Source organism: Denticeps clupeoides, chromosome 4 (genome assembly GCF_900700375.1).
Source record: "Denticeps clupeoides chromosome 4, fDenClu1.1, whole genome shotgun sequence".
NCBI lineage: Eukaryota > Metazoa > Chordata > Actinopteri > Clupeiformes > Denticipitidae > Denticeps > Denticeps clupeoides.
The window spans coordinates 5,001-32,570 of NC_041710.1; the positions used below are offsets into that span (position 1 = coordinate 5,001).

Genomic DNA, 27,570 nt, shown 5'->3' on the forward strand with positions numbered 1-27,570 from the left:
AGCAGAAATTGCTTACGGCCATACCAGCCGAAGAACGCCCGGTCTTGTCTGATCTCGGAAGCTAAGAAGGCTTGGGCCTGGTTAGTTCTTGGATGGGAGACTGCCTGGGAATACCAGGTGCTCTCTAGTACTCTTCTGTTGTGTAACACTGCATTCAATTTTAAGAAAATGCACTTTTTTGAAACTTAGAAAGAAACCATTAAGTCAAATTGTTAGATTCAAACTCATGTCAACAAAACATGTTTTTTACATTAACACAAGGCTTGAATCCCCACAGATACCCAGACTTCGAACTTTTTAAAAATACACTGCAAAAGAGCCTTTTGAAACTGTGTGAAGAGTGCAGTAAAGAGAAGGAAATCAGGATTTTCTGTCAGAAGTGGGTAAAGAGAAGGAAAAAAGGACTTTCTGTCAGAAGTGGGATTCAACAACAACAACATTTATTTCTTATGTAGCCCAAAATCACATACAGTATGTCTCAATGGGCTTTGACAGGCCCTACAGTTGACACCCCAACACTTGACCCTTCTGCACACAAGGAAAAACTCCACACAAAAAAACTCTGGGAGAGAGAAAAAAAGAAAGGAAGAAACGTTGGGAAGGAGTGATACAGAGAGGGACCCCCTTCCAGGGTAGACTTAGCCTGTAAATGGTGTCAGTGCAGGGTTGGGGATGATATAATAATAAGTCCTACAGTTGTAGGGTTGGAGAAGTCCAGGATGTAGTCAGTGTCATGGTCTAGATTAGTCTGGGCGCTTGATTCCATGTCTCAGAAGCAGCGGCAGACGGTTGCACTGTACGACTGATACTGAAATATGTGGTAATAGTGGTATATTGGTGCTTCAGTGGCCCGGTACCCCTAACTAGGACAGCCTAACTAGGGTGAATTTAACTTTATCTGTGTCTAACAGGGGGACTCTGTGATAAACTGGACTTTATAATTGACACTGCGTCAAATGAAGTGAAATGAGGGTCTAGGACTTTAGCAAAAAGCCAGAGAAAACAGATAGGTTTTGAGATTGGATTTAACACTGAGACTGGTCTGAGTCCCGGACACTGACAGGCAAGCCGTTCCACAACTGCGGAGCTCTATAGGAGAAGGATCTGCTCCCAGCTGGGACCTTCTGCACCTTTGGTACCAGTAGTGACCCCGCACCCATTGATCGAAGGGGGGGGCGGTTCGTAAAGAACCAAATGTTCACTCAGGTACTGTGGGGCGAGACCATTTAGAGCTTTATAGGTTAAAAGTAGGATTTTGTAGTCAATCCTAAATTTGATGGGTAACCAGTGCAGTGATTGTAAGACTGGGGATGTGGTCAAATTTCCTGGTTCTGGTTAGAACTCTGGCTGCAGCATTCTGTACTAGCTGGAGTTTACTCATGCACCTACTAGAGCATCCATTGCAGTAATCTAACCTCGATGTAATAAATGCATGGACCAACTTTTCTGCATCATGCATTGAAATTATATTTCTTATTTTCTCAATATTTCTAAGGTGAAAGAATGCTATCCTAGTGACATTATCTACGTGCGAATTGAATGAGAGACCTGCATCAATGATGACACCTAGATCCTTCACTTCAGTACTCGGTGAGATAGAAAGGCTATCCAGGGTTTTGTGTAGTCAGCCAGTTTATGCCTGGCTGCTTGAGGCCCAAGTACAGGTTCTTCTGTCTTGTCAGGGTTTAGCAGGAGAAAGTTGGTGAGCATCCACTGTCTAATGTCCTTCAGACAATTCTCTATTTTGTTCAGCTGCTGCCTCTGGTCTGGCATTGCTGACAAATACAGCTGTGTGTCGTCAGCGTAGCAATGAAAGCCAATACCGTGTTTGCGGATGACGTCGCCTAAAGGTAACATGGACAGAACCTTGTGGAACACCAAACTCTACTTTACTATGTGAAGATGAAACACCATTGATGTCCACAAACTGATATCGGTTGGTCAAATATGATCTGAACCATTCAAGGGCTGTTCCCTTAATCCCAAAGACATTCTCTAACCTGGCAAGGAGAATAGCGTGATCAATAGTGTCAAACGCTGCACTCAGATCAAGCAGGACAAGCAGCGAGATTCGTCCCTGATCAGAGGCCAACAGCAGGTCATTAACCACTTTAACCAGCACTGTCTCAGTGCTATGATGAGGTCTAAATCCCGTTTGATATACTTTGTGGATATTGTTGCTGTCTAGGTATGCGCTCAGCTGCTGGGCTACGACTTTTTCTAAGATTTTTGATATGAACGGAAGGTTGGATATCGGTCTATAATTTGAAAGCTGACTGCGATCAAGATCCGGCTTTTTAATCAGGGGTCTAATGACTGCTACCTCGATTCGAACCCACACCTCCAGGAGAGACTGCAACCTGAACGCAGCTCCTTAGACCACTCGGCCATCCTGACCTAGACATGGGCAGCACTTGTTTACTGTAGCACTGCATAATATTTTATGAAAATGAATTCTAATACACAAAAGACATATTGAGGTTTACATGCAGATTCAAACCCACACTATTGTGCAGACATTATTGTGAAAAGCAATATTTTTAAACTTAGAATGAAACCATTAGTGAAATAAGTGAAAAGATGTTTTATATTCTAGTTTCTTTGCTCTGATTACTGCTTGCACACTCTTGGCATTCTCTCTGGGAAGGAGTTCCCAGAGGTGTTTAGCACTTGTTGGTCCAGCTCACCCCAAACCATCTGGATTGGGTTCAGGCCGGTGACTGTGGAGGCCAGGGTCTCCACTTTTTGATAAGTACAGAACTCCACATGTGTTCATTCATAGTTTGATGCCTTCAGTGAGAATCTACCAACGTAAATGGTCATGAAAATAAAGTACACAACAGACATATATAAAATGCTAAATGAATACCCAATGTGCTTGAATCATTATTTTGCTATGATTAAAAGAATACTGGAATATTTTATAAGGTGAGGATTATAGAACTCTTGATTGGATTAAATGAAAATGCTCTTTGAACTTTTATGACAATTTCTCATTGACTGTGACCTTATTTTGCAAGAAAAATGTAACCCGTTGCAGAGGGAAATAAAAACACATTCAGGTTCCCCATTCCTGTGAATTTTACATTACGTCATTAAACCTTTACTAAAAACTAAATGTTGGACAATGTGAGCCAAGAGGCAGAAATGCTAATGCATGGTGGATATGCAGTAGTAGCCCAGCAAGGGAACTAACAGTCATTGGTGGTAGTGGGTAAGACACTCGCCTATGAGCCAGAAGATCCAGCTTCAAACCCCACTTACTACCATCGTGTCCCTGAGCAAGACACTTAACCCTGAGTGTCCCCAGGGGGGGACTGTCCCTGTCACTACTGACTGTAAGTCGCTCTGGATAAGGCATCTGGTAAATGCTGTGAATGTAAATATAGTAAAATTCTTTTATACAGAAAAATTAACAACAGACCTTGTCCCTTGTTTTGTCCTAGCATGAAAACGTGATTAATCAGACAGTGTTTACTGATGAACAGCAGATAATTTACAGCCAACTAATCATCTATAGTTCATGAGGTGTGAACTGGAAAGCATCAATGCCGCTGAGGAAACAACATCCTCAGTTCCCAAGAAAACAAAACACAATGAACCGCTGCATTGCAGGAGAAGAGAAAGAGAGAGAGAGAAATAAACCTGACAGAGCAGAACCAGAGTTGAACCCAGGGCTGGATGGGTCCCTGGCCTGCTGACCTCAGGCTCTTCTGCAGGGCTGCGAGTGACTGCACTGGAACCAGCTAATCATACCAAGTGAACCCACACACCGGCGACGGATTGTGTGAACAGACCGGCTGATGTTATTATCTCTCGGGACGTTTCTTCTCTGCAGCTTGTGTGTACAAGCGTCAAACCATGAATTATTTATTAGGAGCCACAACTGCAACGGTGGAATATGTGAAGGCATAAGTATCGATGTTCTTCTAGAATTAAGAGCGCCACTGGGACCACGCAGCGGTGAAGAACAGTTTGTATGTGAGCTTCACACATTCTGCAAAACCAACGGAGCAACTCAGATGGGTAGCACCTCACAATTTACCATGTGTGTATTTACATGCATCCAGAGAAGATTAACTGTTGATGAATGGGCTTCTGACTCTGGATAGAAAATTGCTTTTGTCAGTCTCATCTCTCATTTATAGCATTTACCAGACGCCCGTATCCAGAGCGACTTATAGTCAGTAGTTACAGGGACAGTCCCCCCCTGGAGACACTCAGGGTTAAGTGTCCTGCTCAGGGAAACAATGGTAGTAAGTGGGATTTTAACCTGGGTCTTCTGGTTCTTAGTACACTAGGCTACTACCCCCCTACCATCTCTCCAACCATTTCTTGACCAAGACCAACCATCTCAAATGTACTGACATGCCTGTCCATTAAAACCAAGATGGGTATCAATTAATTAGTCGTGATTAATTTGTCACGATTAGTCATTAATTAATGACTCGGCTCTTGCTGGTGCAACACAATGGTGTCACTCATTTCCTCTACTGGTGTTATAAAGCAGAGAGAGCCCAGCCTGTTTAGAAGTGATTTATTCCTCCAAGTTAGCAGGGCTGGAGGCTCCTGTGAGGGCAGCTCCACCGCCCTGCCCGTCCGTGATTAATGCAGGTCGCATGGGACTCCCACAACACTGCTTTCCTAAATGGTTTAAGTGTTTGTGGGACGGTCCCAGCAGCCGATGGGCACGTGCAGGTAATCGTTCAGCACGATTTGTGCTACAGACCAGGTCTCACAGCAGCAGGTTGGCACTGCTGGTCACATGGTTGAAAGATAAATATAATATCTGAAGAAATGTGCACTTTCACTTGGGTCCTGACTGGGTGAGAGGACTCTGTAAAGATGCTGGCCTGAGCTGAGTCTGGATGAGCATGTGTGTTCTGAGAGGCCGCCGCTCATTTTCTAATTGTTTAGAGCTAAAGGATTTACATATATGTTATTTTAATATTTAAAATATTAAACTTCATGGCATGCCACTGATGCCAACTTGCTGTCAGGTTCATTTCTATCAGCTGCCAATTAGTGATTTATATACATGTCCAATGTGTTCCGACCATGTATTTCAATGATTTAATATTTGATTATATATGGTCACCAGGGAAATACACAAATGCAGTTTTTAACCCATCACCCTTAGTGAGCAGTGGACAGCCATGACAGGCGCCCGGGGAGCAGCGTACGGGGACGGTGCTTTGCTTATTGGCACCTCAGCGGCACCTTGACGTTATGCATTATTTTGCATTAGTTTTAATAGACCCATGGTACATGTTGCTTCATGAGGCATATAGCGTGTAGGGCCATTTTCACCATGCATCTTACTGAAACCAACAGTCAGTGCACTGTAAAGATCTGCTTTTGTTAGGGGTCGCCACACTGGATCAACGTCATCATCCTCTTCCACACCAACCACCTGCATGTCCTCTCTCTTCACATCCACAAAACTTGTACTAGGCCTTCCTCTCTTCCTCCTGCCTTGTAGCTCCATCGCCAGTTCTAATCCCTCTAACTTGACCATTGGCTGTCCCGCCTCTCATTCTCACACACACATATTCTGTCTGAGCCCTACTGACCTTCTCCTTTCTAGAGATCTCCGCCTTAGAAAGGAAGAACCTTGGGAAGGAGTGATACAGAGCAGGACGCCCTTCCAGGGCAGAGTGAGCCTGCAGTGTGTCAAGTGCAGGGTTGGTGTTGATTTGTCCAAGAAAAAAAAACAGTTGTAGAGGTATAAAATGTCCAAAGTGTAGTATAGAGCATGTTTGGAGGTAGGTTTTTGTCCAGTGTAATGATCTACATTGCATGTCCATTGGAAGATCCTGGTGGCTGTGGTGACCCTCTGGTTCGTTTCACGCTGAGTCGTCTCGCAGCAGCTCATTGCCAGGAACCAGGATCGGTTTGCGGCAGACGGTTGCATCGTACGACTGGTACGTGGCTATATGGTGGTATATTTGTGGCCTGGTACCCTGACTTGGACTGCCAAACTAAGGTGAATTGAAGGCTTGACTAGGTGACTGTATATTAAAATGAACTTTATAATTGACACTGTGTCTGATATTTTAACAATCTGGTTAAACTCCACCGCCATCTTCCCTTCCACCTAGAGCCTGTAATAACTCCTCCCTGAACTTTGGCTCTGCCTCCTTCTGATCTCCAGTCTAGTCCAGAAAAAACCACATCCTCTTATAGCTACACTCTCCCGTCACTGCTTGAGGTGTGAACCTTCACTGGTCTCACCATTCCATTCAATTATTGATGCATCATAATAAATCAGATCTGTTTTTTTTGCTTTCAAATACGTAGGTGAGATAAGAGTTAAGGCCTCTTTCACACGAAGGACTGAACCAGTCGTTTTTCTGGTGTTTGTGGCGTCAGGTGACCGCTGACTGAATGGCGTCTGTTTTTCAAAATATATATATTTGCATTATGCATTTATTAGGTAGTTTTAGTATGTATTGTGGCAGTATGCCTTGATATAACCTCATTAGTGTTCTAAAAAGGAACACTTTTAAAAGACACAACCTACAAAACTTGATACAGCCCCCATCCCAGTACTTACATGTGTGTCAGTAGAGTTACAGGATCCAGTTTCCCTTCTTCAACTGGAATGACTTCACTTAAAATATCAAATGACTGCCAGCGGAGGAGCTCTGAAACAGACTTGAATCTCTTAAAGAACCAGTGTTGATGCAAGGTGCATATTAAAATACTGAGGTCACCAAAATGTAAAGAAGCACTGACCAGATCTAACACTCATCTTTCACATGAAGCAAACTGGAGCAGCACCTTCTTTAACAAAAATGATCCAGTGCAGATTCTGCCCAACCATACGGATGTTCTAATATTTTGATATCAAGTTTCAGAAGAATCCAAACCTACTGATATAAAGATACCTTTGGTAGTTAACTAAGGTAACAGGTACCTTACACAAATTAATATTTGTCTGGGGTGGTTAAATTGTTAGGGTCTGTAGTAAACAAAACTATCTAACTATAAGAGGGGTGGTGGTAGCCTAGTGGGTGAGCAGTGGGCAGCCATGACAGGCGCCCGGGGAGCAGTGTGTGGGGACGGTGCTTTGCTCAGTGGCACCTCAGTGGCACCTTGTATTACGGGGCCACTTCCTTAACCGCTAGGCCCCCACTGCCCCGACTTTGTTATATTGCAGCCATTTGCTAAAAATCATTAAGTTCATTTTTCCTCATTCAAAAAACACAGAATTGTTGACAAAGAAAAACTGAAATATCACATGGTACTAAGTATTCAGACCATTTGCTGTGACACTCATATATTTAACTCAGGTTATGTCCATTTCTTCTGATCATCCTTGAGATGGTTCTAACACCTTCATTTCATTTGAGTCCATCTGTTTGATTATACTGGTTGGACTGATTATGAAAGCCACACACCCGTCTATATAAGAACTTTACAGCTCAAAATGCACGTCAGAGCAAATGAGAATAATGAGGTCAAAGGAACTGCCTGAAGGCTCAGATCTTGCCAGGTACAAAAAGAATTCTGCTGCACTTAAGGTTCCTAAAGCACAGTGGCCTCCATAATCCTTAAATTGGAAGACGTTTTGGGCCGACCAGCAACCTTCCTAGAGCTGGCCGTCCGGCCAAACTGAGCTATCAGTGAAGAAGAACCCAAAGATCACTGTGGCTGAGCTCCAGAGATGGAAGATGGGACGAAGTTGTAGAACATCAACCATCATCTGCAGCCCTCCACCAGTCTGGCCTTTATGCAGCAGAGTGGCCTGATGGAAGCCTCTCCTCCTCCTGGTGGGAAACAAGACTCTCTGATCTAATGAGACCAACATAGAATTAAGGCCAAAAAGTTCTAAGCGTTGATGGTGGAGGAAAACCAGGCACTGCTCATCAACTGTCCACAGTCCCAACAGTGAAGGCATGGTGGTGGCAGCATCATGCTGTGGTGTTTTGAAGGACTGGGCCGAAGGTTTACCTTTCACAAGACAAGGACCCTAAGCACACAGCTAAGCTAACGGAGTGGCTTTTCAACAACTGTGACTGTTCTTGCATGGCCCAGCCAGAGGCCTGACTTAAACCCAATTGAGCATCTCTGGAGAGACCTAAAAATGGCCGTCCACCAACGTTACCATATAACCTGCAAGAACTGGAGAGGCTCTGCAAATCCAGGCATGGAAACTTGTTGCATCTTCCCAAAAAGACTCATGGCTGTATTAGATCAAAAGGGCGTTTCTACTAAATACTCAGCAAAGAGTCATATCATGTGATGTTTCAGTTTCTCTTTGTTAATAAGTCTGCAAAAATGTCCACATTTTTATTTTTTTTTAATAATTCGTTTTTTGCAAATGGCTGCAATAGAACAGAGTGAAAAATTTAAGGGGGTCTGAATACTTTCCATAACCGCTGAATATTCCATTAGGTGTACTGTGATGTGTGTCAGATATTACCTTCAACAACTGTCTAACGATTTTATACATCATTTATTGATAATGATGGAAAACGTATTTACATTTTTTACATGAATGGATAAGATCCACTGAATTGACGATGCTGGTGCTGCTCAGGAGGCCGTTCTCTTGGTGAGAGCACCGGTGTGCGTTCTCTGGGTGTCTTTTGAGGCTCGCGGCCAGGGAGAAGCTCCTCCCACACTGGTGGCAACCGGTGGGGTTTAACCCCCGCGTGTCTGGTTTGGTGGTTCCTACACTGCGAGGGCGGTTTTAAAGCCCTCGCCGCAGTCGGCGCAGACGTACGGCTTCTCCCCGGTGTGCACCCTCTGGTGCACGGTGAGGGCGTGGGGCAAATGAAGCGTTTGTAGCACACGGCGCCAGATGTACGGCCTCTCGCCGGTGTGCACGCTCCGGTGCGTGCTGAGGTACGACGCCCGGGAGAAGCTCTTCCCGCACTGCGCACAGCGGTGGGGCGTCTCGCCCGTGTGCGTCCGCTGGTGCGTTTTCCACGTGCTCGGACTGTGAGAAGGTCATGCCGCACTGTCCGCACCGGTAGGGCTTCTCTCCCGTGTGAATCCTCCGGTGAGCCGTGAGGTACGACGCCCGTGAAAAGCCCCTCCCGCAGTACGAGCAGCGGAAGGGCTTCTCCCCTGTGTGTATCTTCAGATGGTTCTTCAGGCTCCCCGTTTCGGAAAAACTGCTCCCACACTGCTCACACTGGTACGGCTTCTCTCCGGTGTGCATCCTCTGGTGGGTTTTAAGGTGCGACGCTTGTGCAAAGCTCCTCCCACACTGCTCACACCGGTACGGCTTCTCTCCGGTGTGCATCCTCTGGTGAGTATTGAGGTGCGACGCTTGTGCAAAGCTCCTCCCACACTGCTCACACCGGTAGGGCTTCTCCCCAGTATGGGTCCGCTGGTGAGTTTTGAAGTTGGACGCCTGCGAGAAGCTCCTGCCGCACTGCTCACACCGGTAGGGCTTCTCGCCGGTGTGCACCTTCAGGTGTGTTCGCAGGTAAGCGATGGTTTTAAAGCATTTACTGCAATGCGTGCAGAGGTAGGGCTTCTCCTCAGCATGCACCATCATGTGCAAATCTCCTCCCACACCATGAACAACAGCATGCATCCTCGGAGGTCTTCTAATCAATCTATAAAAATATAACATGTATAACCATAATTGCTATTACTTTATAGTAACTTGCATTAAATCAATCAAACATGACCACAAGGGACAAGGATAATTGCACGATCAAAACCAAACATTTATACACTATAACATACATATCTTTATATTTCCTATTTCCCACACATACAGTACAGGCCAAAAGTTTGGACACCTTCTCATTCAACGTGTTTTCTTTATCTTCATGACCATTTACGTTGGTAGATTCTCACTGAAGGCATCAAAACTATGAATGAACACATGTGGAGTTCTGCACTTAATAAAAAGTGGAGACCTGATCTCCACAGTCACCGGACCTGAACCCAGTCCAGATGGTTTGGGGTGAGCTGGACCAACAAGTGCTAAACACCTCTGGGAACTCCTTCAAGACTGTTGGAGAAGCATTTCAGGTGATGACCTCTTGAAGCTCATCGAGAGAATGCCAAGAGTGTACAAAGCAGTAATCAGAGCAAAGAAACTAGAATATAAAACATGTTTTCACTTATTCCACCTTTTTTGGTTAAGTACAGAACTCCACATGGTTCATTCATAGTTTTGATGCCTTCAGTGAGAATCTACCAACGTAAATGGTCATGAAGATAAAGAAAACACCTTGAATGGGAAGGTGTCCAGACTTTTGGCCTCTACTGTATATTGTGTATACATAAATTTAGAATCTATTCTATTTCATTTGGTATATACAAATGCACTTATATAAAACTATAATTATTTGTACATAGATTTGATCTATTTTATTACATATTTACATAATTATATACATTTACATACTGTATAGCTCATTTTCTATTTACTCTACTCATCTCTTCCATTCATTTTACTTTAGGTATCATATATCACATATAAATGTAGCTACTGTGAGTGAAGGGAACTGGACCTTATTTAATTCTACTAGTATAATGACAATAAAGATTCTGATTTAAACTGGGTGCAGCAGACCAATTTCTAAGAATACATTTACATTACATTTACAGCATTTATCAGACGCCCTTATCCAGAGCGACTTACAATCAGTATTTACAGGGACAGTCTCCCTGGAGCAACTTAAGGTTAAGTGTCTTGCTCAGGGACACAATGGTAGTAAGTGGGATTCACAGGCCAGTGTCTTACCCACTAGGCTACTACCACCACCAGAATAACACTACAGATAAAACCTTTTACTTTACTCACCAGAAGAGACGGCGTCTTTCCTGTGTGTCCGCATGTCTTACCACAGTCCATCTGATCTGAACCAAGAACGGGCATAATTGAGTTCAAACTAAAATTGAGACAATGCAATTAGCAAACCACAAACTGGCCAACCAATAGTAACCCACAAATACATGAACTGCAACAATATATATGCAAAAATTCTCAATGGGGTTAAAGCATTCGCTTTAAAGCATTTACAGCATTTATCAGAGACCCTTATCCAGAGCGACTTACAATCAGTAGTTACAGGGACAGTCCCCCCCTGGAGACACTCAGGGTTAAGTGTCCTGCTCAGGGACATGATGGTAGTAAGTGGGGTAGGCTACTACCAGATGACTAAACATGCTACTATTCTGCTGGCAAGTGAATAAAAAAACCGACAAGTTATTAATGTAAATATTGCAGGATTATATATATTTATAAATGGTAATGATGTGATTATGCGGTATATTGGCCGGATCTGTAAACAGGTGCTCTTCTGGTTTCGCGTTTTATTCAGAGGAGGTGGAGACGGACTCACGGTGCTTGTCGGTCTGTCCTGGTGTGCATCTTCTTCTCATCAACATCATCATCATAATCATCATCATCATCATCATCTTCGTCCGGAGACTGATGAAAACGCGGCGGCAGCGGCGGCGTCCGGAAGTGACGTCACTTTCCGGAGCAGCGCGTCAACGCTGTTCCTACACGTATAAAATCACATATCGTGTGTATTTCATCGTTTTATAGTATTAGCTCAATAGTTCAACATTTAGCTGTTTTTTATTGTATGTGTATTTGTTTTTTAGGAAATAATTATAACTTTTTATTATTAAAATTATAAAATGATCTACGTTTAACGCTAAAGCACAGCAGAAGCGTAGGGCAAAATAATCGTCCTGCCATGACAGAATAGAACACTTAATAATAATCTATTGTTGATGGCATGCAGAAATTGTGATCTGTGACATCCAGGGGACTTTCCCACAATGCACTGCACACCACCTTCCCAGTATAATAATCAGCTCTGGATCAGCACCATCACCATGACCTGTCATACCACGGCGCTCCCACAACCCCAATTATGGTTTTGGTGAGGAGAGTCGGGGCTTCTCTGTGGAAACACAGGCCTTTGTCCGGGCCATGAATCTGGACTGTTATTCTTATGGCTTTGTTTTTTTGTGATGCTTCCCCTTCCTCTCATATTGCTGTCTCTTTTTTATCTGTTTAAATTTTTGACTACTATGACTATGTTATACTGTAGTATATAGGCAATGGAGATACATTTCATTATTCCCAAAGCAATATCATACAAATATGACCAATGTGAATTCTGTCTCTTTATGTTAGGTTGGTGGGTAGGTAGGTAGAACTTTATCAATCCCTGGGGGAGGTTCCTCTGGGAAATGTAGTTTCCAGCAGCAGTACACTGGCATAAAGTATAAGAAGGGAATGAGAATTACCAAAGCAGCAACCACACAAAAAACCTAATAAAAATAAATAGTGGTGGAGATAGTAAAAATGAAATAACTATTGCATGTTTTATTTGCATACAAATATTTGTAATATTGAGTTCAACAGCAGTCGCACAAGCATTTCACTGCATATCATATTGTGTATGACTGTGACAAATAAAATTTGAATTTAGCCATGTGTCATATTACACACTCAGTTTAATGTTTAGTTGTCCGGTTGTGTTTGGTTAGACTAATTGTTCCTGCTCCTCCCCGTCCGCCTCTGAAAAGAGGCTCAGCTTGTAATATCCTTCATCCAAGATGGGCAGAAATTCCGACTGATTGTAGCCAGGGACTGGGGAATGTTTGTGATCGTAGGCCAGAGGCAGGGCCAGTTCCCCCACGGGTCTCCAGGAGGGCTGCAAAATGACCACATCATCTGATCAGTCTGTGGTGGGCCAGACTCGGGTGTTCTAGCGGTTAAGGAAGTGGCCCCGTAATCGGAAGGTTGCCGGTTCGAATCCCACTGAATCCCACTTCGAATTTGCCACTGAGCAAAGCACTGTCCCCACACACTGCTCCCCGGGCGCCTCTCATGGTGCTTTGGGTGGTGATGGGTTAAATGCAGGACAAATTTCACTGTGTGCACTGTGTGCTGTGCTGCTGTGTATCACAACATTTACATTTACAGCATTTACCAGACGCCCTTATCCAGAGCGACTTACAGTCAGTAGTTACAGGGACAGTCCCCCCCTGGAGACACTCAGGGTAAAGTGTCTTGCTCAGGGACACGATGGTAGTAAGTGGGGTTTGAACCTGGGTCTTCTGGTTCACAGGCGAGTGTGTTACCCTCTAGGCTACAACCACAAGGGACAATCACTTCACTTTCACTTTCATCATTCGCAAAACACGTGAGAAGACAACCTCAACACACTCAAAAAGTATATCTGGGATTGTAACGCCCAGTTCTATTAAGTAATGGCCAGTCAGTTTTGAGCCCAGGGAATGGAGGGAGGACTGGCATTAAATTAGTAATGTGTATAGTTTACATTTTTATATGTTTAGTCATTACATTTGAAAATGCTGAGGAGCGAATCGTCTATCTACGTCCCTGTAATGTGATGTGTCTGTTTCTGCTGTCTGGTCCACTTTGGTGACACACATGAGCTGCTTATCTGTCAGCTTCATCTCCGGTCCCTGCTCTTAACTACAGGCAGGGGTAAGAGTCAGGCCCGAGGTGTTTGGTTCTGGTAATGAGGCCTCTGACCGGAGTGGCTGGAAACCCAACGCCTTCAGGAAGCGACAGAGACTCTCCCTCCTGCACTCGATAGTGGAGCCGTCACGCCCAGGGTTCCTGATACCCTGAAACCGAATGCTGCTCCATCGTTACGCCCCTATCGGCTTTCCCGCACAGCGTACAGCATGAGCTGGAGAGACAGCTGGCCACTCTGGACATACCTGGGCTGACCTGTACCTCGCATCTGTAAACATCTCTCTTTTAGCATTACAGTTAGCTTCATTCAGCTTTTTCAAATTGTGACCGTGAGCTCTATGGGCACCAGCAGGGAGAAGTAGGGGGCGTGGTGAATTGTAAATAACCAAAAGATCACTCACATACTGCAGTGTAAGGCCATCAATAATAGCATCTTGTAGTCCATCCTAAATGTGATGGGTAGCCAGTGCAGTGATAGTAAGACCAGGGTGATGTGGTCAAATTTTCTGGTTCTAGTTAGAACTCTGAACTCTCTGCAGTTTTCTCATGCACCTACTAGAACATTCAGACAGTAATGTGTTGAGGTAATAAAGGCGTGGACCAGCTTTTCTGCATCGTGCATTGAGATTTCCAAGGTGGCATTATTCGGTGTGTGGGGACGGTGCTTTGCTCAGTGGCACCTTGGCGCATCGGGATTCAAATCAGCAATCTTGATTACTTAACCGCTAGGCAACCACTGGCCAAAAAAATGATGTTAAATACAGAGGACACATTTCGTTGTGTCACTGTGTGCTGTGCCAGCTGACAATCACAATGACAATCACTTCACTTTCACTTCATCTTGTCGAGGAGAATAGCGTGATCGAACAGGACAAGTCGGGTTGTGCGGCCGTTAGCACTTTAACCAGCGCTGTTTCAGTACTTCAAGGTAAGTGCACAGCTGCTGAGCTGAAACGTACTCTAAAATGTTGGAAATAAATGGGAGGCTGGATATCAACCTATAGTTCAAAAGCTCACTTTTAATCAGTGCTTTAACTCCAAGATGAACTGAATACTACTTGGCAGACAAAGGTCAACGTGGCTGCGACCTCAGGTACCGTTACTGTGAACATGCAACATCTCGAGGGGAACACTTTCAAAGGGGCATATTGGATTGAGGGGGTCAAAGGCGAAGGCCACTGATGTCTCTGCTGGTTAAGCTGCGGGTGGGCACTTTTTTAAACTAAAGAAGTCTTCGTACTTGAAATGATTCAACGGAAACCCTCTCGGCACCTTTATTACATTTTTAACTGGACAAAAATATCTGAACTGGTTGGTGGAGGTCTCTCACCACGGACATAATTGTAGCTTGTCCACATAAACCCTGGTGGGTTTTTGATGCCACTTTGTCTTCTGGTTTTGCAGGTTTTGGACCTTTGTTCTGAATTTAGATGCCTGATTTATTTATAAAACCATCTTCCTCGCACTTCCTCCACTCGTTATTCTTGTGTAGTGAGAAGCAATGTTCTCTGATTTGTGATGTCACTTGTTGGTGCACAATCTACTTGGCAAAGTTTTAGAGAGAGCGTTCAAGTTGTATTCCTTCCATGCTCCTTCCTTCATTGTGAAGGAAGTCTGAAGGGCAGCAACATTGCAGGGCTGCTTACAGGAAGTCTGTCCTTCCCGTCCCAGGGGTGTGTGATCACACACACACACACACACACACACACACCGTTACTGTAGGTCACCATCTTCCCAACCCTGCTATCAATCGTTCAGAAATAGCAGTGTTTTACCCTGTCCAGGGGGGTTATACGTGCATTGATTTTTCTGTGTGTGTGTTGGCCAACAGTTTAGGAAACAAATTCTGGCCTGTTTGAGTGTTACGAGGGGAGGATACCCCTGCTGAGGAGATCGTATCTGCAGCGTGTCCTCAACATGGTCCCCAGGGTGATTTTTTTTTCTTACCAAAATATTGTGGTGCAGCAAGCCACACAATGTCCTTACAATGTATGTTAATGAAGCAGAAATAGAAAGTGTGTGTGTGTGTTGGAGCAGTGGGACATTGGAGGCTGTTTTTCAAGGCTGGCACCTCTGTGTGTGTCCCGACCATCAGAACCACGTACCTGAACTCCTTTCAAGGGTGGCACTGAAAACGTCCTTGTCAAGTCTGAGGAGCTGCTCAGATGTTGTGCTGACCAGAGGGCATGGAGGGATGAATTTTATGAAGAGGCCTAGAATTAGAACACAATTATTGGTGATGTGTCCAGAAAGACTTTCTCAGTGTGCTACTGCCATTTTACTATGTACCCTGCAGAAATGATGTAGTTTAAAATACTTCTCAAACTAGCAAAGTGTATAAACTGCTAGTTTATGAGTGAAAAAGTCCACAGACATGGAGTAAAATGAATTTCTGTGGACATCTGTGGACGGGGGTTCACAGTGGAACCCCTGGAGGATTACAGGCGTCCACGAGTCCTGGTTTCTCTGACTCTCGAGTTATGAGGCTCTGAAAATGAATATGAGCTGCTGCCATTTCCAATTGCGGCGATTTACACCAAACCAAATGAGCGGGGCCGGATCTATTGACGGGCTCCGCCCGGTGGGTCAGGAGGTTATTGATTCGGACGTGGTGGAAAGCGGTCAATAAGAAATTCATAGGCCACCGGTCTCTGATACTCCAGCAATCGATTTCAGTTGCTGCAGAAAATTCAGGGAACTTCTGAACAATGCATAATTAAAGAAGTGAACAGATCCAGATCCTGAACAGATCCAGCAAACTGAAAATTCTGATGTCAAAAGAGAGAAATTGGGTCACTGGACATTTAAATGACGTCTTCTACAACAGAAAGGCTCTCAGGCATTAAGAAGAGGGAGATTTGATACTTTCCAGTGGCTCTGTTAATGTAAATCACTCATGAACATCTAAACATGCATCGTATTTGTGTCCCTTGCTGCTGACTCAGGGTGTGTTGAAGCCATAAACTGAAGATCGGATGTCCTTCGTCCTCTGAGACAGAGAAAGCGGGGGAGAGCACTGCTATAATTATAACGGTGTGAGTGGAATGGAAACATCCATGAAAAGGATATGAGTGAGTGACTGTCTGTCTGTCTCACTTCCAACTTAAAGCCCATGGACCACCACCCATCACCTACGGCACACCTGCCTGGCACTGGAAGTATATCTGAGGATTTATGGAATTTGGGATACCTAAGAGGGACATTTACTAATTTTAAGGGTGAATTTAGATGACTTCTCACACTGTAATACTACACAGTATGTAAAAATAGGTACTTCATATTCTGTAGGGTATCTGGCTACTCTGTAGACAAGAAATTCTGGATGATGAAATACTAGAAACTATGAGAAAATGCTTCCGGAAAGTATTCACAATGCGCCACTTTTTCCACATGTTCCACAGCCTCATTCCAAAATGGATTAAATTCATTTTATCCCTCAGACTTCTGCACACAACACACCATAATGACAATGTGAGAAACATTTACTTGAGGTTTTTGCAAATGTATATTGAAATATCAAAATTGAGCTCAGGTGCCTCCTGTGTGTCCTGATCAAACCTTGAGATGTTCCTACAGTTTATGTGGAGTCCACCTGTGGAAAAAAGTTCATGTTCAGTTCATGTCAGGCCACAAACCAAGTTAAAGGAATTGTCTGGCGACCTCCGAGACAGGATTGAAACTGTGTGATTGGGGGAGAAGGACCTTAGTCAGGGAGGCAGTCACTCTATCAGCGGTACAGATGTCCTCTATGGGCAGAGGAGAACCTTCTAGAACACAAACCATCTTTGCAGCAGTCCACCAATCAGGCCTGTATGGTACAGTGGTGGAAACCGCTCCCTAGTAAAAGGCACATGTCATGGGGTCATGCCAAAAGGCACCTGAAGGACTCAATTTCCAATATAATTATACACATAATCTTTAGTCATCTTGGTTAAGGGATGTGTGGACTGTATGGTTACTACTGCCTTGCACTCGTGTACGCACAGAAGCTACTACAGGAACAGTCAGGCAGTATGTTCTCACTTTTCACTTTCACTTTCAATATAGCCAACATGACCCAGTGCACACTGGGAGTTGATGTGCGGGGCTGCTGTTCTAGTTTCACTTTTGTAGGTCCTTGTGATTTGCGTGATATTGAGGTTTTGTCGAGTCCTGAGGGTGTTCCACCAAGAAGGATTTAGCCGTCTTAACTTATCCGAGAAGTCTTCATTTAACTGCTTAATCTAACTCCATCCAGTGGACTGATATTCTGTGACCAGAAATTATTTCAATGTTGGATTATTACACGGTTAGAAAAGTGATGTGCAACATTAAATCAAAAATTGGGCTTCATTACCACAGATTATCAAAACATCTATGCCTGTTGTTCTGCAGACCTGCCTAACTGTAGCAGAAAATGACTCTGAGACATGTGCTACAGTTGGGAATTTGCACTCTGGGAACTGGCCCGGCGTTTCCTCCAGGGCTGCTCCACAGCATTCATAACTGCAGCTGCTTCTGAGGAATCACGTTCGCTGGAGAACAAGCTGCACACCATGAATATGCATTTATCACTGTGAGGTTCTGAGGCATTTTTCATATTCTAATGAATGCAAATCCCTTTTGCGTAACCTGTGTCCTGCGCCATCGGTTCACGCAGAATGGGCCTTTAATTAGCAAAGAAACAACCATAGTGATGAAGAAGAAGAAGAAGAAGTGAAGTGATGGTCATTGTGTTACACAGCACAGCACATGGTGACACAACGAAACGTGTCCTCTGTATTGTCACCCTTGGTGAGCAGTGGGCTCCATGACAGGTGCCCGGGGAGCAGTGTGTGGGGAAGGTGCTTTGCTCAGTGGCACCTCGGTGGCACCTTGGCGGACCGGGATTCGAACCGGCAACCTTCTGATCATGGGGCCGCTTCCTTAACCACCCTATCCATGATTTGCAAAATTCCGGCCTTTAGGGTCACGGCGGTTAGTGACCTGGCTGCACTTTTGTGTGTGCGGAGTCTCTGGTTTCCTCCGAGTTCTCTGGTTTTAAAGCCAGTGTAATGGCTGTGTGTTAGAAACTGAGTGTTAAGCACCCTACAAATCACAACTAAAGGTTTATTCTAATCCACATTACTAATTCACGCCCTTTACTCTTATTTGGTAACGTTTCTTACAGTTCTGGACTTACAGTTTGAACCTTCGGTTCATTGTGTGGTAACATGAACATACTGTTAACTAACTGAAAACCACATGTTGTGGTCATCTTGTGTACTTTCATAAGAGAAGAATGTACAGTAATCAGTGACCAAAATCTAACCATGTTCGCATAGTTATAGTGGAGATAAAAGTCCCGTCTCTGTGGGTCACAAAGGTTGGAAGAAAGTCAACTATGAATCCTGTAAAATATAGAAGACCACGGCATCTATGGACACTATGCACTACATGCATGTCACGACACACCATACATGCACTTTATTTCACAGAAATGAAATACATTTACATTTACAGCATTTATCAGACGTCCTTATCCAGAGCGACTTACAATCAGTAGTTACAGGGACAGTCCCCCCCCTGGAGACTCTACCAGCCATTTTGTCAACAACAGAATGTAATTTCACAATGAAATGTATTTAGTCAAGGATTTTGTGGACTTGGTGGACTTAGTGGACGGCGATACTCCTGTCCTGGTAAAAATATCTCGGCGTGCGTGAAATTTGTGTTCAACTTTCTGGATGAGGTAAAAGCTTGCCGTCAGTATGTACAGAGTGGGCTGGTGGCTGGGACATTGACAGTCTGTGTTACCGTCTACTGTCTACTGTAGTTTGGGTGATAGACTGTCCCACACGGCTGTACCACGCGTACTCGATTGTTCGCGGGCTGCCCGACACGCGTCTGTTCTGCTCTTTAATTACTTCACCCAGGCTTCCCTGACCTCCTCTCCCAGCGTCCAGGTCAACTTCCTGCTCCATGGGGACACCGCTGCGCCACAACACTGACTTTTTTACACTCAACCTCAATTATTTAGGGGCGTCTTCATCCTCGGCTCACCCTGGCAATCTGAGTACCGCGGCAGAAAAACAGGAAGTCTTGCCTTGGCCTGATGGGTCAATCAGCTCGCCTCTCTGCTCACAAGCAACATCTTTTATAAAACGTGGCGAATGGAAGGGCTGCGAATGGCTTTGTGCTGGCCCTGACTCGGTCCCCCGAGGGGCGTGACCCTGTCTCGTGTCATTGGCTGATTAAAATCCATCGGAGAGTGGGGGGAGATGAAGGGAATGCGGAGGAAAACAAGTCCGCAGGGGCTTGTGGGTAATCTGTGGTGTTGGACGTGGGTCCGCGTGGAGCCCATGGCCTGCATGGGTCATGCTGAGGACGGGACGCTGGTTTTCTGCTCTGCTCAGCGCATCTTCAGAGGACGATCAAACACCCCCACCAGTGGCACTAACTGGCCTACATTTGGAAGCCACCGAACCCCCACAACCCACCACAGCGCGCCTGCAGTTCTCACGCTGCTAATGAACACGTTTCACGTAGATTCGCCCTTTCTCTCTTCCTCTAAATGAAGAGAGAGGGACACAGGGACACCGGCATTAGATCTTAAATCGATCAAAGTTCACCGCTTCAAACGTACACGTAATACAATAAAGCTCCGACTTGACTGCTTCTCCACATCCGGGACCATTAACATTAACATTAGTGTAAATAAATACTGTAACATTACAGTAAATAAATATGCTAAATATGCACTACAACGACAACAAAAAAGTCCTACCAGGTCGGGCCTTCAGAGACAAGACAAGGTTATTAGCTGCCATTGTCTGGCATGCACATATAAGTGAAGTGAAGTAAAAGTGAAGTGAAACACTGCGGCACAGGACACAGTGACACAGTGAAATGTGTCCTCCTCATTTAACCATCACCCTTGGTGAGCAGTGGGCGCCACGACAGGCACCCGGGGAGCAGCGTGTGGGACGGGACCTTCATCAAGGGGACCTCAGTGTAAGTTGCTCTGGACAAGAGCATCTGCAAAATGTAAATATAAATCTCTGAACAAAGGACCAGGATATTGAAACCAAAAAGTAAGATTTGATGAGCACATTGAGAAAAATCCAGATTTCTGTTAAAATCTCCTGGTTGAATGCTTTGATCCAAAAGATGCCAAACTATTACGACTGACATGTAAATTTATGTTCACAGAGAGGTCACAGATTTACATGAATTTTAAATGAATGGTGCCTTATGATGAATGTTTTTCTAAATAGTCGTAATAATTTAACATTAATTAAATGTACTACCATCGGAGCAGACCCATCAGCTGTCTGTCCTGAGATGTCTCAGAAAGTGGCACACTGCGGTGAGGTGGTGGGCGGGGCCTCTCGGTGGGCGGGACCGCGTTCGGATTCCCGCAGAAAATGACGTTGCCAGGTCGGAGCTTTTCCCGCAGCAGTTGTGCGGTTTGCACCTTTTTATTCTCTTTTTTTATTTTCACGCCCATTAAAGCTGGATTTGCTGAGTTGCGTCTGTACATAAAATCCCCCCGTTCGCGGCAGCCGTCTTAGCCTCAGAACAGCAGCTTACCTGCGCACCTGGCAACACGGAGAGAAGCGGCAACGGGAGACGGCGACACGAGCGACGCCAAACTCCTCCCAACAATAAAATAAAAGATCCGAAACCGATCCGTCAATAAAGAGACGAACAGGGCCGTCCGTGGAGCAGAGGAAGAGGAGGAGGAAGAGGGCGAAGATGAACTCGTCCGCGGGCGCGGGGAACTACCGGAGAAGCTCCAGCAAAGGGGAGAAGGTGGGGGACTATTCGGGGGTCTGTACTACTTTTATTACACCGTGTGCCGTGGTGTGCTTTAGACGTGCTCTTCTTGACGTGTGGTTTTGATCTCCACTCCCATGCATCGTTTCTGCTCACTTTTCATCCTGTTTTAAGAGCCACAACATTAAAGCCACGGGCAGGTGACGTGACCTGGTTACTATGGTAACAGTAAACTTAGTAGGTTTGATGGAAAGTGGGCATCAGATCTGGACCACTAGAGAAGGGAAGACGGTGTCCTGAGTGTCACGAGTCACGGTTTCTTCTAGAAGACATGACACCAGGATGCAAAAAGGAGAGAGGTTAAGAAGAGGCAGGGCGAAGCCTACCTGAAGATGGCTTCAGACCATGTATATCCTGACGTCTTCCCACCATTCCCACTTTCAGCAATACTGCAACACTGCAAAAGTGGAAGAGGTGACTTCCAGATGGCCTGGACCTTGCAGGACTTGGTAGCAGATACCGCAGCAGATACCGTCAGAGGTCCAGTGAAGTCCACGCCTCAGTGTCAGTCCATGTCAGGCCCATGCAGACCTCCACCCTGTTAGGCAGGTGGTTTTAATGTTGTGGACATTTAGAGAGTTTTTATGGTTGAGATGAGGACTTTGTTGGCGGCTCATGTCGTGCCTTCAGTGGTTTGCTGTCGCTTTGTTAAAAAATCTGTGAAAGCCACAAAGCTGAGCAAATGCACTCAGACAGAAGAGATTCGCCCTTTCATGTTAGACCACATGAAAGGCTGCCAGCTCTGTCTCTACCCCCCTCTCTGTCCTTTATTCTCTGCCGCTTTAACTCAGGTGGGCCTGTAAATGGTGCCAGTGGGGCTGAAAGAGGCCATATGGTCTCCGCCGGGGGCACAGAAATTCAGCTGATGTGTTAAAAATCACCTCTGAGTCAGAAAAACTGAACCAAACTTCTGCTTCTTTCCCGTTTCGTTCCTTTTTTCAATCAATCAATCAATCAATCTATCTATCTATCTATCTATCTATCTATCTATCTATCTATCTATCTATCTCCATGAGAGCAGCCAAATAACCACGCCCCCTTCAAGAATGATGCCCAAAAGCTACTGCATCTAATAATAACAACATTATTAATGTTATTATTATGTTATAATAATGTAATATAAAGAATTTTCAAATGTTTTCATTCTCAAATGACCTTTTCTTAGTAGAAGGACCCAGATGAAAGGCTCTCTCCTGGATGCTCCTCGGTTTTGTTCAGGTTGTGAGTGTGCAGTGATGCTGTCCTGTGTGAGGCTGGAACTTGGCTGCTGCAGCTACTAAAGCTCATAAGGTCCGTAAGCTGGCATTTACCGCTCAGCTTCGAACCCCCGACAATTCTGAAACAAAAGTGACAGAGAAAAAGTAACTTTTCTTTATTTTTGCACGGATTATTCGGTGCGAGTCCATTTAAAAGCATTCATCACAACACGCCATCCATTTCCCCGTTTCTCCAAGCTTCCTTGCCTTGTGACGTCCAGCCGTGGCGTCTTTTAGAACTCACGGTTCCGCGTCGTGGACGTGGTGGTGATTGGTCTGTTGGAGCCTCACGTTCCCAGAGCAGGAATGCAAACCATGGAAGCCCCACAGCAACAGCTTCCCATCATGCAACATCAAAACCACACACTGGGGATGAAGAGATATTATATTCTTGTGTGAAAATATCTGTGTGTGTGAGAGACTCACAGCTGCTCGGTGTGATGCTGAGCAGAAATAGTCGAGCTGCGGCGCCCCCTGCCTGTGGAGGAGGTGACCTGCACTTGAGAGAGAGAGTGCCGGACTGTGGCCACTTCATTTGGACCGAGGGGTTCTTTCGGGTGCGTTTCGGTTGCAGTTTTTCCTCAGTCGCTTTGGTGCGTTTCTTAGAACACTATTAACATTTGCACAGCAGTTAGTGCATTTCTCAAAACAACTAGTGCAAACTGCAAAACCTAGTGGATAGCCTGCAAAAGCACGTCACTTGCTCAAAATTGATAATCCATTCCTCAAAAGCAAGTATTCATGTCAATGAAACTGTCAGTGCCATCAAAATGAACAGTCTTGACACCATCTTTATGAACAAGAGAGTCAAATGGCTTTGTCATGTTTTCACTATGACGGTTTATAATTTCAGTGTTTTCCATTGCAAAAATATTTGGTGACACCTGAAAATGCTCAAGACAGCACAATGCCCTACTTGTACAGCCATTTGAAATGTGCAGTAAAGTTACTGTAGATGTTATGGGAGTTTTGGGAGTAACTGAGACACTGAATGAACGGATGTTATCCCTCGCAATGCAGCGAGGAAAGTATCTCCTGGAGTGGCGAATCCATCCTCTGCAGGACTCTGCTGTGATGTTGTCACATGCTGCATCCATGGCTGCTAGCAGGGCCATTTGCTCATGTGGATGTCGGTCATTAACTTTCCACCTCCAGGCAGAGAAAAACTCCTCTTTTGGATTAAGGAATGGGGAATATGGAGGGAGATATTCAACCAGCATTCTTTCATGTGCAGCAAACCACTCTCTGACCAGATGGGAGTGGTGAAAACGGACATTATCCCAGACAACAACATACTTGCTGAGTTGGCCTCCACCCCTCTCATTCTCAGGGACTAGGTCCCTGTAAAGAGTGTCTAAAAATGTCAGGGGATGTTGGGTATTGTATGGACCAAGAAGGGGGATATGGATGAGGACGCCGTTGTCTGAGATGGCTGCACACATGGTAATATAACCAGGGACTTCAGTGGTTGCTCTCTGTCCAATGCGATTTCTTTCACGCCTTCTGCCCTTGGCCAGATTGAAACCTGCCTCATCAACATATATGAATGTGTGCAGTGGTTCCCTGGCTTCCAGCTCCAGTACACGTTTTTAGAGAGAGACAGAAATGCAATTTCACAATTGTCCTGTGTACAGTAACAAACAGTAATGCATGCATTTGGTAAAACACATTGTAGAGTGTGTTTTGTAGAATTGCTAGTGTACTGCATGAAACTACAAAGTACTGTAAAGCAGTTTACAGTGCTGAACATAGAAGACCTGCTTTACCTGCACATACTGGTGATGGATCTCCTTCACCCTTTCACTGTTTCGTTCAAATGGCACTTTATACAATTGCTTCATGCGGATTTCATTTTTTTTTAGAACAGATTCAATATTACCAAATACTGTGTTATTCTCTATGACAGCGCTTTGCATTTCTCTCAACTTTATTGCCATTTGTTAGCAATGACCATTGCACAAATGGCTTCCTCTTGCTGTGGGGTAAAAAGGGGACCTCTTCCACCTCCGCGAGGTTGTCTTTCAATCCTATGTGGTGCAGAGTAAAATTACAGTAAAATTGCTGACCTTCCATTTTGTGTCCCAGAAGTGTAGAAATGGTACACACTAGCTCCTGCTCAGTTCATATATGCTTGCCAATTGAGGATTCACAGGATTCATCCATGATTGACAGTGAACAAGTTGTTTGTCATTGGTTACAACTAAAATTTCACCTGAGATCAATTGTTCAATTTAGGAGACATTTCCAGGAAAAAAATGATAAAGAAAGGTATAGAATTTGCTTGACAGATGACTAATATTTGACATTTGATAACTAGTTCAACAATTTTGTGTGTAATGACTCAAGCAATGAAAGTAAGACTATTAGTTTCATTGAGAACGACTATTCAGCATCCATAAGTATAATAAATTTTGACTGACATGACATAAGCAAATGGAAATGTCAAAAAACAGCAGAGAAATGTATGAAAGCAACTGATACATGTCCAAAATCATTTGCAGTTTGTTCAGAGAAAGGAGAAATTGCTACGATGATGTGCACAAATGACTAAATGTTGTGGAGGTTGAACTAATAGTTATGAGAATTTTAATTCTGATCTGAGAAACGCACCAAAGCGACTGAGAAAATCCCTCATTTGGTTCACTAGGACCATTTACTTACGGTTTTTCTCTGTGGGCTTGGCTCATCTCTTGAAAAATAAATTACATTACATTATAATTACAACATTAGAGCTCACTAGCAAAAGTTCAAATCTCTCCCAAAACTGTTCTTCAGTATTAGATTCCTTTCCTGTATAAAGAGTTAGTACCATCAACGATCCTTCTCAGTTGCTTTGGCTCATTTGCATTCACGTAGCGCTTTTGCCAAAATAACCTGGATGGTTCAGCACAACACCATGCATGACCTGCAAAAACTGCAGTTTACCCACACGGCCAATCTTTCATATCTGCCCACTGCTTCCTCAGGATGGTTTACAGTAAATGCAGAGGACACATTTCATCATGAATTTATCAAATGTTCCATGAAATTCATATATGGTGTTCATATGTTCTTGACTAATGTTGACAATTGAACAGACTATTCTGCATATGATGACTTACAAAATGAAACCACGCTGACATGTTTTGGAGAAAACAACAATTAGACTAAGAATGAACTAAACAGTTTAGATGGGAAAATGTGCTAAATGTGGGCTCATTGTGCCAACTGTAGTCATTTGCAGAGATGAACTGAGGCACTTGAGACATGTACTAAGACGTTTGCAATTTGATGAAATCAATGGGAAATGCCATTCTGTTAACAATTGCAAGGTGGTTTGGAGATTTGTCCATGTTGTCTCGAGAATGTCATTTCTGTTTAAAGAAGTGAGCCAAACCAACGGAGAAAAAAACATAACAACTCAGATCCCAACCTTTTTATTTATCGAAATATTTCCTATAAAGGAAGGTTTGTTCTGGATCAGCTGGAGAAGTCGAGTAGCACTTAGAGGCAGGCCAGCCAGAATTGACAGTAGGCCCAGTTTGGAGATGACCAGAGATTAATGATACAGGGTCATCCATTAATAAATCTGTTTTTTTCATTGTTGAATACATTAAACTGGTTGGTAGTAGCCTAGTGGTAACACTCTCGCCTATGAACCAGAAGACCCAGGTTCAAACCCCACTTACTACCATCGTGTCCCTGAGCAGGACACTTCACCCTGAGTGTCTCCAGGGGGGGGACTGTCCCTGTATCTACTGACTGTAAGTCGCTCTGGATAGAGGGCGTGTAATAAATGCTGTAAGTGTAAATGTAATCTGAGCGTGAGAAACAAATGCATTTAGGTGAAAACTGCTCTCAACAAGGAGGGCATTCCTCATTTTCTCGTTTCCTCATTAAATAAATTTAATTGCGTCACTTGCGTACTGATCTGTGCACAGCGGGGCGACTTTTAATTCCATTTAGCACCAAACTGGTGAGTGGAATTGGTCCTGTGGTTTCATTAATAACAGGTTACGATATCCTGCACTACATACAGACTCTCATTAGTTTCACACTGTTTCTGAGATGGACTCCTGTGCTCCTTATTACTCTGATAAGTGTTCTGCCTTATCAAACTGATTATGGAGATTTTAATTAGAATTATGTGTTCAACCCTGTCAGGGGGGCTTTTGAGTTCTAGCCACGTTGACTGACAAACTGCCTTGATTGACCTGATCCCCTTGAGGATTGTTATCGCTCAAACAGGAGGGGTTTTTAAGCAATTGGGTTTTATTAATTTTTCAGCAGTTCTGTCTTTCCAATTTGTTTGCCAAGACATCCAGAATCACTGTTGTGTACAGAATTTCTCAAATATTGCAGGATAATGTTTTTCCATTTCTGTCACTAATCGTCACTGACCTGCCTGATGTAGGTAATAAAATTATAGCTTTAACACTATTTTATTCGTTTTCAATGTGTCACGTTCCCCTCTAGCTCAGGTGATAAATGGAGGACGCAGGTGAAAATGAGAAATGCGTATTTTATTTAAACTCGGGGGTAAAAAAATGAAATAACTGAAATGTCCTTGCTTGTAGTGCCACGCCTCTCCTCTAGAGGCCGTGTTGCGGGATCTTCAGCGAGGCCCTCAGCGTGAGAACGACAATCGCCTTTGTCTTTCACAGGCCTCGAACCGGCGTCTCCGTGTTCCTTGCCTTAGCTTAAGGCTGTGTGTGCTTGATCCTCCTGCGCTGGATTGGAACCCGTGTCCCCCGTACACTGCGTGAGCGTCTTTACTTGTCAGCATACGGGAATTCTGTACAGGGAATGCAGGATACAAACACACACGGACAGAGCAGGGGCAGAGAAGGGGAGACTAGAGGGGAGAGTCCAGTTCCAGTCCTACCGTGGGGTTCACTGTCGTTACAGACAGCATGCAGTACAGGGACACCGAACGCAGGACTAGAGGGACCGGCTGGTTATAAAGAGGAGTGGACACACCCATTACCTCTAAACTAACCAATCACCGATCAGAAGTCATCAGCCTGCTAAGCACCCGTGATTACCACCACTTACCTGTGATAATAATCAGGGTGCTCGTGAGCCCCGGAAGAA

At 44.4% G+C, this 27,570-nt stretch overlaps 2 protein-coding genes and 1 pseudogene across 2 annotated transcripts in view; 2 read left to right on the forward strand and 1 right to left on the reverse strand.

The window, feature by feature from the left end:
• Nucleotides 1–10: 10 nt before the first annotated feature.
• LOC114789370 (uncharacterized) lies at nt 11–129 on the forward strand (annotated as a pseudogene).
• Nucleotides 130–8,683: 8,554 nt separating this feature from the next.
• On the reverse strand, nt 8,684–11,392 carry LOC114789059 (zinc finger protein 239-like; the record flags this gene model as incomplete). The annotated part of the gene is made up of 4 exons (XM_028978123.1): nt 11,319–11,392; nt 10,778–11,151; nt 8,939–9,575; nt 8,684–8,883 (listed from the first exon to the last, which is right to left on the reverse strand). Coding segments are annotated over exons 3-4 (815 nt in total), but the record flags the coding sequence as incomplete, so codon positions are not given.
• Nucleotides 11,393–21,072: 9,680 nt separating this feature from the next.
• dpp6b (dipeptidyl-peptidase 6b) overlaps nt 21,073–27,570 on the forward strand; it is a 74,141-nt gene continuing 67,643 nt past the window's right edge. The window contains exon 1 of the mRNA XM_028976130.1: nt 21,073–21,217. Within this exon, the coding sequence (XP_028831963.1) occupies nt 21,161–21,217 (57 nt within the window). The 5' untranslated portion in view covers nt 21,073–21,160. The remainder of the gene's footprint in view (nt 21,218–27,570) is intronic.